Source organism: Protopterus annectens, chromosome 16.part0, assembly GCF_019279795.1.
Source record: "Protopterus annectens isolate FY-2018-M chromosome 16.part0, PAN1.0, whole genome shotgun sequence".
Classification (NCBI taxonomy): domain Eukaryota; kingdom Metazoa; phylum Chordata; order Ceratodontiformes; family Protopteridae; genus Protopterus; species Protopterus annectens.
This window is the reverse complement of record NC_056750.1, coordinates 397,408,430-397,421,128: the sequence shown is the minus strand read 5'-3', so window position 1 is coordinate 397,421,128 and position 12,699 is coordinate 397,408,430. Positions and strand designations below refer to the sequence as shown.

General features: G+C 38.4%; 1 protein-coding gene across 3 annotated transcripts in view; it reads left to right on the top strand.

Moving 5' to 3' along the window:
• The window catches only part of ADGRD2 (adhesion G protein-coupled receptor D2), a 1,709,855-nt gene that overhangs the window by 466,288 nt on the left and 1,230,868 nt on the right, over nucleotides 1-12,699 (top strand). For all 3 annotated transcript variants that reach the window (XM_044058541.1, XM_044058538.1, XM_044058539.1), the window contains exon 7: nucleotides 9,206-9,291. In XM_044058541.1, the coding sequence (XP_043914476.1) occupies nucleotides 9,206-9,291 (86 nt within the window). The remainder of the gene's footprint in view (nucleotides 1-9,205; nucleotides 9,292-12,699) is intronic.

The window sequence follows — 12,699 nt, the reverse complement described above, 5'->3', positions numbered from 1 at the left end:
CCTATTCTCTCATTGTGGGCTATGTCTGGGGCAGAACAGCTTCTGTGGGGTTTTCTTCATTCAGAAGCTGCTGGAAGTACTCCTTCCATCTGCCTTTGATGTCCTGTGGATTGTTGAGCAGGTTGTTGCTGGCATCCCTTATGATGGGTGTTTGATTATCTTTTTTATCATTCTGTCTTTGCCTTGCAACCTGATATATATATATATATATATATATATATATATATATATATATATATATATATATATATATATTGTGCCATCTACTGACTTACTTTCCAGAAGCTGGCAGAGTGCCACTGATACCTTATTCTTTGCTATTGCAACTCCTTTCCTAGCTTATTTATTAGCCAACTTGTATTTTTTCCTATCCTGGTCCGTCTTTTCTATCTCCCACTTTTTCCTGCACATCTTCTTTCTTTTGATGGATTCCTGGACTTCTGCATTCCACCACCATCTTTCCTTATGTACCTTATTTCCATACCTGACTAGGCTGCATATCTTTTCTGTAGTCCTCACATATGCTGTTTTGAGGTACTGTATGTCTTGAGGTGCTAGAGCCCTGAATAATTTCTTGAAATGTTGTGCTTTCTCTCCAGTTTTCTTCCAGATCTTCAGCCTAATCTCTGTTGACCTTAGAGTATTCTTTGACAACTGCTTGTGGCAACCATTGGTTTATTCTTTTGGTTGACTGTTTCACTGGAGATTTCTTTGCAATTACAGATTCTACCCATTGAGACTTCCTTGCTAAAAGGAAGTCTTCCTGAGTTGCATGTTGGCCACTCTTGCATGTGATCTTGTAACTGCCTCTTTTTCTGAACCATGCGTTGGCTACTATCAAGCCATTTGCCAGAGAGATCTAGAATGACCTCTACTTCTTTACTCCTGTTGCCCCATCCATGTGGACACTGGAAGCCCTCATATCCTGTTCTGTCTGTCCTGATATGTGCATTCAAGGCACTCTTTGTTAACACCAATTTGTTTTGACCAGCTTTATCTAGTAGGTCATGCAACTGCTGCCTAAATGCACTCTTTTCCTCATGATCACAACCCTGCTGTGGGGCATAGGCTGAGATTAGGAATACTGCCTTATCATTAGGCTGGAGTCTGATTGCCATGTGTCTGTCACTAATTCTGACTATTTCCTGAAGCCTTTCCCACACCACAATTCCCATGCCATTTCTAGCCCAGCCTCCTCCTTATCATCATATGATCGATTTCCAAGCTGGATTTTTTCAGTGAACCTATACTGAGTGTAGCAATTCTTTGTTCCTGTTTGGCAGGTTGATTGGTTTTACATCCAGGTTTCATTCAACAGAACTATCCCAGGTAACCCAAACTGGGCAACTGGACACTGGCTGGCCAGTAGCTTATTGAACCAGGGCTACTGGGTTTTATGGCAGGGATGCACTGGCCAGTAGGGGCACATGCACCCCTCTCACCTTTAGTATGGATCCCTGGCGTAGGTCAGTGTAGGCTGGGTCTTCAACCCACTTATCACCGGCAAATACCCATGTCCATTTGGAGACATTAGTCAACATGACTGAATCTCGTAGAGCCAGACAAATGCAACAAAAGGACAGCTGCATCTCTAATTCAGTACCCTTCATGGAGATTATCTAGATTTCAAAGTCCAAATTACAGTATCAGAACAAAATGGGTAAGAAAGGATTGAAGCAGCTCTGATTTTGTGCACTACGCTGAGGTTAGAAATGTTTCAAACACAAATTGAATCTATCCTTCATTTTAAAGCATTCTAGAATGCACACACAGGGTAGGTAGTTCAGACTTTTAAGGAATTTGTGAGCATGGCAAAGGTAAACAATTCCATATTACAGTATACGATCTGTATTATTAAAAGAACATAGTTACATACTGTACCCATCAAATGAAATATACATGTGACGGAGCTGTGCAGTGATTAATATTGGTACATCACAGTAAGAGGTTCTCCATCTCAGTACCTGGCTTGTTTGCCTTCTGTGCAGAGTGGGCATATCCTCCTTGTGTTCATGTCAGTTTCCCATGAGTACTTTGGTTTTCTTCTATATCGCAAAGGCAGGCTGTAGGCGACTTGGTCATTCCAAATCGTTTGTAGATGTACATACACTGCGTGCGTGATATGGAAGAAAGACAACAAAATCTACTTATGTTCTCTACTGGACTTAAACTCTATGGTGGATGATGGCTAATAGTGAAGTTGCTATAGGAGTTGCACATAACTTGACAGCGGTGGATGAATGAAGTGCCCAACTATTTATAAATATGAATCTAAGAAACTATATTTCAATTATGATAAATAGTACTCCATATAAGTGACAAAAATTAAGAAAATAAATTAAATGAAAAAAGCAAGAATTAAAAAAAGTGTTTTGCAGGGAGGGGGCACCCCCATGTAGCCTCATATCCCTTAGTTAACTCCATGGTCACACAACCATGAAGAAAAGAAAAACAATCTGTCCTCATCATGAGCATAGTGCTGCTTAAAATTGTTTAATCAAACTGCACCTACAGTTCAAAATACAATATGAAGAACAAAAATCTTTACATCTCCAAGTCATATACCTTATGAAGCATGTTAAAAATGTATATGCAAATATTAAACATCTGAAAGACAAAAAAGTGAGATTTACATTAGTGAGAGTTTACATTTTAAGACTAGTTTTTGTGTTGTATCAAAATGACACAGCTGCACAGTGTTGTGCACCAGAGGCTACAGGGAAGATGTTTGTGCTGTATTCCTGACTGGTAAATAATTCAGGAACAGAAATGCAGAGCAGAATGAGTATAAAATGTAGAAAGAAGCATAAAGCACTGTGAAGTAATTATCTTTGATGATACTGTGGGCCAAAACACCATAGTCAGTGGCCAGCTCAAATATCACAAAAAAATAAAAAAATTAATGCAGATATACCCATTGCTTGTTATCCCTTGCCATTTCCCTCCCTTAGACCTTATATACTTTTAGAAGGATCTCTAGGCCAGTCATGCAAGGGGTGAATTTGTGGATCCCCATCTAGTTGTTAAACTTCTTTTTTGAAGGAAGAAAGTGTGTTGTTTTACTTAATCTGGAGTGGAAGTTTGTTCCAGTGAAGGAGAAGCGTTATGTAATGAATCTCTTTCCCCCCTATCTTATTGCTGAAGCAAGTTTCGATCCCTGGTTTGAATGTTAGTGGAAATGTTTGATTTGTGGAAATATAAAAGGTCTTGGACTACTTGATCCCTGGTAACCTGAAAAGTAAGGTGCAGAACACTGTTAAGGGGTCTATAGGACACTGAATACAGGGATAACACTTCTAGCCTTTCCTGGTAGCGCTTGTCTATTATGCTTATGATCTTTTTAGTTAGCGACCTCTAGTGTATATCCAGTTGCTTGAAATGCCTAAATCCCAAAATGAGTATTGCATTTCATAATGAGTCCGATGAATGGGGAATGTACAGAGGTAAGAACTTCTTTTCAGTCTAAGTGAAATACCCTTTGCAATCAGCTGTGTCCAGGTTAAAAGGATTTCCTAACCACTGTTGCAGCATGATAGTCAAAGGTGAGGAAATTATCTACCCACGTTCCAAGGTATCTCACAACAATTTCATTTTGAAGTTGGGTGTTGTCCTTACTGTAAGAGAAATTAATAGATTGTTTACCAAATGCAATAATATTCCACTTTTTAGCATTTAGTTTTAACCCTTTTTTAAACATCAGTTGTTGACATGTGTGAGTTCAAGTTAGAACTTCTGTCTTATCATGGGGGAACTTGAGCATGATACCACATTGACAGTCATCTGCAAACTTGGTTGGCCAGAGGTCACCATATATAATTTGAAGATCTGCAAAGTAGATGCCAAATAGTAGAAGTCACAGCACAGATCCCTATGTAGCACCACTGGTCACCTTCATATTCACTGAGGATGCACCTGCCACTATCACTATATGGGTTCTATCCTTCAGCCATTTTGCTATCTTTCTAACTATGAAGCAGTCAATATGGAGTTCACTAGGTCTTTTATTATGTTAGCATGCTATATAGTGTCAAAAGCTTTAGCTAGGTCACAGTATGCTATGTGGACAGCATGGTCACTATCCATGGCTTGTGTTACCCTTTCAAAGAATTTATCAAGTTCATTAGGCAGCATCTGGCCTTAACAAAGTCAAACTGTTAGGGGTCAAGTCTTGTAAATTTTTTGACATCATAGTTAATTAGGTCAGTTACGATAAGTTCCATGGCTTTGTAGATGAGACTATCAGGCTAATGGGTATATAGTTTCCATGGTCTGTGGTGGGTCCACCTTTGTGAACTGGTATCACAACAGCTGTGTGCCACACCCTGGGAACAAAACTTGTGGCTAAATCCAGGTTGAATATGCAGTGCAACAATTTAGATGGGGGGCATACTTAGAATATGTTAATGTGTGAATGTGCAAAACTGCTTATGGAAGGGAATCACTGACGCCAGTTTTGTCACTAACTAAATATGGGGCTGGCCCTGGTCCAACTGTCACATCCCCACATCATGATCTTACATCTGCTCTGTAATATTATGTTTCCCTCCACAGAACTCTTTTCCACTTACTGCCTATTATTGAGTTTAAACATACTCTACCCATACGTGGAAGTCCTTTATCTCTGTCTTTCTCCATTACCTTTATCCTATTACACTACTCACACTTTTAGAACAGGTGTACTATGTTCTGTCTGTCCTATGTTCCACTGAAAATATATATCTTTGTTGGCTGCTTATAACATGCTGTTCTATGTACATCTGTGAAGGCAACTGTACATGGCATAATGGAGAGTCTATGAGGACATAATCTCTGTTACGGATATGTATATAACATGTAACTCCATTCACACCATACTGCATGTGCTGTGTGTAAATGAGACACAGTTCATAAATATTGTAACTAATGTAGGTTCAACACTGATGTATGTATATTATTAAGGGGGCTGCCATGAACAGACTTGACAACACTAGATGATGATCTCCCACCTTAGCCATCTTTCATGTTGTGTGGTTTATTACCAATGGTTGTCTGGACTTTGCTACTGCCAGCAGCATCTGTGGTATTGCCATATCTGTGTACTTGGATTATCTGCAGGGCTGTGTTGTCAATCCCTGTGTACAGTATCAGATGTCTGTCTTTCTTCTGGACGCAGGTACACAAGTAACACTAATGGTAGCTGTGGCAGGCTACATTTCTATTATGTGATTGCGGTGCCCATGTTACATAATTCCTCTCATTCAAAGTTGCAAACTATAATGTATGCAGCCGTGCACCACAAACCTCTAAAGTACACCGATGCATATGTTTTACATGGCAGGTTCACATCTCCTTTTATGAATGGTGGATTTTCATCTGCCAGGATTTCTGTACACACTAACACTGCTGTGCATGACATGTCAATGAGTCCCAACCACAAGGAGCAGTAAGAAAGACATCCAGCCTTTAATCATCCAGCTATTTGTACTTTCCCATGGTGAGTTCTGATGCAGTGACATCCAACCAGCCATTCATTGAAAGTGAATCGTTTGCTGGTAAGGTGAGGGGAACGAAGAGCTGCTCTTCTTTAAATGGGTCATTACACTACATTAAGAATGACTGGGAAACATCATTATATGTTTTATGATTTGTTAAAAGTATCACTTACTGTCACATTGGCTTATAAACATCCTGCATGGTTTAAATACTTTGTTCATTGCTACGTGTTGTCTTCAGCTAAGAGTTTTGTATTAAACTGGGAATAGATAAGGCTGTAAAATTAGAATAAGTGAGGTAATAAAAATTACCTGCATAAGAAAGATAAACTTTATAACCTGTGCCTAGGAAAATAGTCCACAAATGAAACTGCTCATCACCATCAGAGGTAACAACTTTATATTCTGTGTTTTTAATAGGTGAATTCAGTATTATTTTTGCTGACTCAGTTCATTAACTACTCTGATCTTTCTTTACTTGTTCATGTGTTGGTGGTTAGTACAGTCATCTAATGTTTTGGAAAAACACATTTCCAAATTGGTATTCAGTGGATGTGCTTTTGTGAGTGGTCGTTAATTTATGGTCATGTGCTAACTTTGTAGACTCAGCAGGAGATATTTAGAGTACTCTGGTAATTATCAAAAAGGCACGGGGAAGATGTTAGTGGCTTACTTCCATTCCAAGTGCATCAAAGCAAATAAACATACCATCCCTACTGCAGTCTGAAGCTTTATATTCTCTTTGTGTGACCCATAAAAGATTTCATCAGACGGTCATGGCATGACAACACACAAACTTGTGCATATAGAAAATACGTGCCTGTATTATAAAATCTATAGTAATAACGCATGAAGGATCAAAGAGACACTACAGGTATGACAGGACTAATGCAGATGGTAGCAGATCAACATTTAGGCAGTAGATGAAAGTTTGAGTGTGAAGTCCTTTAAATGAGCATAAAAATAGTTTTAATGTTGATCCTTACTGACTACGCAGAGGCAACTGCTCATAGTGCCCAAGAATTCTAGGTGGTGATGGGTGACTTTATAATGGCCAGCAGTTGCTAAGGTTAGCAACCTGTGTGTCTGATGACAAAGTATGAGTTACTTTCATTTTTCACACTTCACTGGGCAGGAGTGAGCAGTTACAATTTGCAAGGTCATAAAAGAGGTACAGCAACAGAACCTGGGAGCTACAGACCCATAAGCTTAACCAGCATTATCTGTAAGGCCATGGAACAAATCATCATGGACCTTATAAATAAGGATATATGGGATCTCTAAACCCTTGATCCAGCACAGTTTGGTTTTGTCAGAGGCAGGTCATGCCTGTTAAACCTGGTGGACTTCTTTGAAAATGTCACCAGTGCCATAGATGAAGGTAGATCAATGCATGCAGCTTACCTTGACTTAGCCAAGAACTTTGATGCAATCCCACATTTGGGCATCATTGATAGCCTCTCCCAGTTGAATATCAACCCTTATGTCATCAGGTGGGTTGCTAACTGGCTCACCAACATTTCTATCACCAGTTGGGTTCCACAGGGGTCAGTGCTGGGTCCTCTATTGTTTGGAATATTCTTCTCAGAAGATCAGACCAAAACATAGGGGCTGTGGCTGACTAGGTTTGCTGATGACTGCAAATTAGCTGCAATCACTGAAACCCCAAACAATGTCTATATACTTCAAACCAATGATTAGTGCCAAAGCCATGGCTCAAACTCAGTGCTGAAAAATGCATCATCATCCCCTTCAGTAAAAATATCTCTGCAGATTATCATATAAATGATAATACCATAAGTAACGACTCAGTATTAAAAGACTTTGGAATAAAAGTTGATTGTAGCCTAAACTTTGACCACCATGTATCTACAGTGGTAAGGATGGCATTCTATGTTGCACACCTCATTTGCAAAGGCATTGCCTCAAGAGGAAAGCGATCATAACTCAGCTGTACTCAACCCTCATTAGGCCAGTAATTGAGTATAATGCCCCCTTTGGTATGTACCTTATCAGGCACCTGCAGCAACTTGAGAGACCTCAGAGATTTCTAACCAAGAAAATTCAGGGTCTCCAGCACATGTCATACATTGACAGACTGAAGTCACTGTCATTGTACTCAGTAGTAGACAGACTACTTAGAGGAGACTTGTACTTGGCCTACAGAGCAATCTCAGATCCAAACCTAATGGAAATGTTGCATATCCACACGTCAAACGGGACAAGGGTCACCGGCTGCAGGGACTTAACCTGAGCTTAACCTGTCTCTCAGAGGTTGCTGCTCCTCTGGAATAGTCTACCAATTCAAATCAGACAGAGCCCCTCTATAACCTGTTTAAGCATAGCCTGGATGACTCGATGGGAAAATATTTTTATTTTATTTTATTTTTTTATTTTACATTTGTTGACCGGGATAGTCCGACTGGATACATGTCCATTTTCAGCGGAGTCCCGGGGAGAAAAGCTCCAAACAAGGTTAATCAAGGTACGTAAAGACATATCACATTGTGTTCATAGTAAGCAGATAATCACAATAGAAGATACAAAATGATTACATTACATTACATTCAGGTTCATTCACACTTAGTTGAATAGACAGAAATTGCCTAGTTGTAGGAATTACTCGTGTGAAAAGTTAGTCAGGGTTAGTACATGGACAGAGCCAATGTGATTTATAGTGGATTTTTAGTTCTTTTTTGAATAGCGCTAGTGATTGTAAGGACGTAAGCTTCTGGGGAAGAGAATTCCATACTTTGCCAATAATATTAGAGTAGAGTGAATATAAATGAAGAATATAAATTCTTGCTGGGGATTTTGCCTATGACTCTTCTAGATATGGGTAGTCGTTGCTAACTAAGATCTCATGTTTAGGCAAGATCCTTTATATTGGGTTTCTCTAGTATTATATTAGGTACACATGGCTAGGCTTATAAAGACCTTCGGCCGGGTCCATATCCTAGTAAACAGTTATGAAGCTATATTATTAGATCTGATGATTAGGGTATTATGAAAGATGACTCCTTATCATGGTCATGACTCAGGTGAAAGGATTTTGCAACAGCAAAATTTCATATCAGGAATTTATAGTTTAGATGCACATATTGTAAAACACCATACAGACATAGCTAGAACTTAAATAAAATCACACATAAAAAGTTCTCATGACATTCAAGACAAGGCATTATTAGTGGATTACTAGTTGATTTAAATGAACCTTACCAGTGAATTAAAAACTATTAATTAATTACAGTGTTCAAGTAAGAAACAGAACATCTGAAAATTAGAATGCAACATAATGTAATTGCTCTGCCAATGTATTTTTAAAATCAGTGTTTTGTGCATTGAGTACTCCCTGCAAAAATGCCTGGTCATATATAACATGCTTTTACTTTGCCAGATATTAGACAGTAAGTTATTTAAGTTAAATTGTCACCTTTTTATAACTGTAGGCAGGATTTGCTTCACAGCTGGAAGAATAACACAATGTACTATATATGCAAATTTTAAACAGCATTAACATGTCTAGAGAAAATTCAGATTTAGATTTTCAAGCTGTGCAGATAAATGTAACAGCCATAGGAAAATCTGTAATGAGTTATGTGGCAGTGATAAAATCAGTACCTAAGTGAGAAATGAAGACAAATGCTTGCTTGGATGTCTGTGCACTTTGATGTTTAGCACTTAGTCCTCAGAAATGATGATGTAAATAATACATTTGATGCTGTTGTTTTCAGATGTCTACATGAAATTGATATCAGCGAAACCTAATTCAGGAAGTGCTTTTCTTGAAAGAGTAAATGACCTTGCAGACAATCCCAGGGTATGTAATTTAACTGTGGTATTTATATTAACTTTAAACTCTCATATGCTTAGAGATTTCAGTTGTAATTAGAGTGCAATTAGACACTTATAGCACAGTCAGGACAGCATTTAAATGGATGTTACACTACTGCATAGCCTCAAAACCATGCTGGGTTGTCTCTTACTTATGCAGATTTAGATTATATGTTGGTACTTGTTTAACAGTAGTTTTAAAGTGCGAAGTGTGCTGATGGTTTAAAACAGAATTTTTTTCATGGAGTGTTGATAAGACAGCCATGTTCTTATGAATAAGTTTTATTCAGTTTGCCAAAGTGAACCACTTCTGCTTATATTAAATATATGTGTGTGTGTGTGTGTGTGTGTATGTGTGTGTGTGTGTATAAAACCGGTGAGTTTACAGTGCTGCAGAGATACTGCTTGTAGACTTTTTGTGTAGAAGAAATTAAACTGTTTAGGCTGTATATCATTATCATTTAAGAGAATTGTTTAAATTATATACCTTCCCACACAGTGAAGGGATACAGTACATTTTTCAAAATTAGTTAAATCGTCTTTTCCAAATTTTTTTTTGGCTGCAACCGATTAGAAGCTGTATATAAAGTGATTGAGTGACAGCACCAATTATTTGATAGGTATTTCCTATGCAGTACTCCTTCTGGTTCACTGGAACCAATCAACAACTCTCAGCCTTCTTAGCCATATAGTTACATACCTGTAAAGTCATCCCGTAGGGAAACAGACTTCCAGGAAGTTATAACCAGAAAATTTCCTAAAATATTTTCATTTGGGAACCTGACTGCTGTATGTTTTCATTTAAGTCAGTTACAGCACTAAACTTACAAAGCAGTTATTTTAAAATTTAGCTTGACAGGTATTATGAGAGTGTGTTTGTTGGTCTGCCCCTGGATACAACAAGACCATCATACTGATGTTGATGTCTATGTTGCTGTGCTGGCCTGGAACAGAAAGGCTGAATCTCAGGTGGAAACTCTTGGGATAAAAATAAAGCATCTCAAAGACTGTTGACTTTGTGTTTGGCTGTCTTGGATTATTTGATATCTGACTATATACTCCTGATACCTGGAAGATGATGGTGCCTTCTGATCAGGTGACCTGAAATGCCTGCACACACTGACAGGAACGTTTGTCATGACATGGCGATATCATGGATTCAGAAGTGGAATAAAACACAATCTGTTGTGGATTAATGTCTGAGAGACTTGCAAATGGCCGGCACCAGCATACTCTACTACTACCTGTTTTGTGTGCCACACCTGAACTAATCTACTCCCCCCTTTCTATCTCCTGCCTATGGACCTTTCCCTTCCCTTTTAACACATTCCCCCATCTCCTTAGTCCCATCTGTTTCTTATCTTGACTGCCACATCTACATATACTTATTTCTCTAATCATAGTGAATGCAAAGATTGGGCAACTAGGTGGTTTAGTAGCTGTGATTCCAAATTCTGGAGTTCAAGCCTGACTTTCTGTCACTGTGTGGAAGTTTACATGCTATTCCCTTGTCTCTCAGAGTTTTCTGTACTCAGTCCTGTTTCCACCCACTTACAAAGCATGCTAGTCCATATATGTGTGTGTATGTATGTATGTATGTATATATATATATATATATATATATATATATATATATATATATGGGTCTACTGCTTTTGGTCAAATTACATTTGGTCGAAAATGATTTCAGGCAGCCCACTTCACCGAAAATGCATTTCACCGAAAACCCATTTGATTGAATTCCATTTTGTCGAAAATGGAATATAGCCCCTGCCCCACTGCAGTGTGACCCTGGAGTGAGAATATAAAGTTAGGGGGTGTGGGGGGCACAGCAGTGTATTCACTATTATATACTTGTGTATCCATTAAAAATACATTGAAACATAATGTCAGTAAAAACTAGTTGCAAAATGTGGGGGCTGTGCCCCCACACACACCCTAACTTTATATTCTCACTCCAGGGTCGCACTGCAGTGGGGTAGGGGCTATATTCTATTTTCGATCAAATGTAATTTGACCAAATGAGCTTTCAATCAAAGGAGCTTTCAGTGAAGTGGGCTGTCTGAAATAATTTTCGACCAAATGTAATTCGACCAAAAGCAGTAGACCCATATATATATATATATATATATATATATATATATATATATATATATATATATATATATATATATATGTGTGTGTGTGTGTGTGTGTGTCTGTGTGTGTAGTATTGACTCTTGCCATAGTGACCCAGGGCAGGTCTGAATAGAGTTCAAGGAAGGACCAGTTCAGTTATCTATCTGGTTAAGAATTAAAATGCATTATGGTGATTAAAGAAATGTAACACGCAGCAGTAAATGGATGTGTTCTGTCAGTAATTGTTTGTTATAGAATTTTACTAAGAGTTGTATGACAATTTGTTGAAGCTGTTGTGAAGAAGGATTAATAAACTTAATCACATTGGCTGCAACACATCACTAAATGAAGAGCACTGTCATTCCTTTTTAAATACAAACTTTTATTTTAACAATCAATGGGGTGTAGAAGAAAATGGAAGTATGTCTGGAATAGAAGAGAAACAAAGATCCAAATTTAGGCATAAACTACTTCCCCAATATGTACTAGCAGTTCAGTTTACTGGTTCCCAGGCAGGCATCGTTCATAGTTCATTCATATGGGAGCAGCAAGCTATGAGGTCATACAGTTACTTATGCTGTATTTTAGCCCTCCAGAACTAATCCAGAAAGGCATTCCACACACTCAGGATATAGCCTTTTCTCAGTCCGTTTAGTTGCATGTTTATAGATGCGTTGCTGCCTGGAGAGTAGCAGTATCCGTATGGTAATGCTGCATCAGTAGTTTCTTTCATTTTCTTTACTCATGGGAAAATTGGCAGCTATTGTTATGTCATCATTGAAGAGACAAAACCATGACTGATATTTCTCCAAGACAAACACATTGAAGAGCACTGATCCCAACACAGACATCTGTAGTCTTCAATTAGTCTTTTCTGATTTTTGACAGTTCCCCTGTCATCACAACCTCCCTTCTCTGCCCTCGTTCAAACATGCATCAGTTTGAGTCCTCTGGTGATAGTCCCTTCTCAAACCTAAAATTCCAACACCAACCTGGAAAAACGGAACTGCAGATTCTGACAAAGTTCTGGTTATATTCGGACAAAAGCGCTTAATCTTGTAATTCTGTGTTTTATTTAATAATCGCTCCTTTAATTCAATCCTGCAGTTCTGTTCTTCCAGGTTGGTGTTGGACTTTTATGTCTGCTTTTTTGTGGTTCTTGGTATTTGCTAGTATGTCTGGTTCCCTTCTCAAACCTCTGCAGTTTTCCCTAGCACCCACCTCTGAATGACCATTTGAAACACCTTGATGAATTCCAGGAAAATTACATTTACGA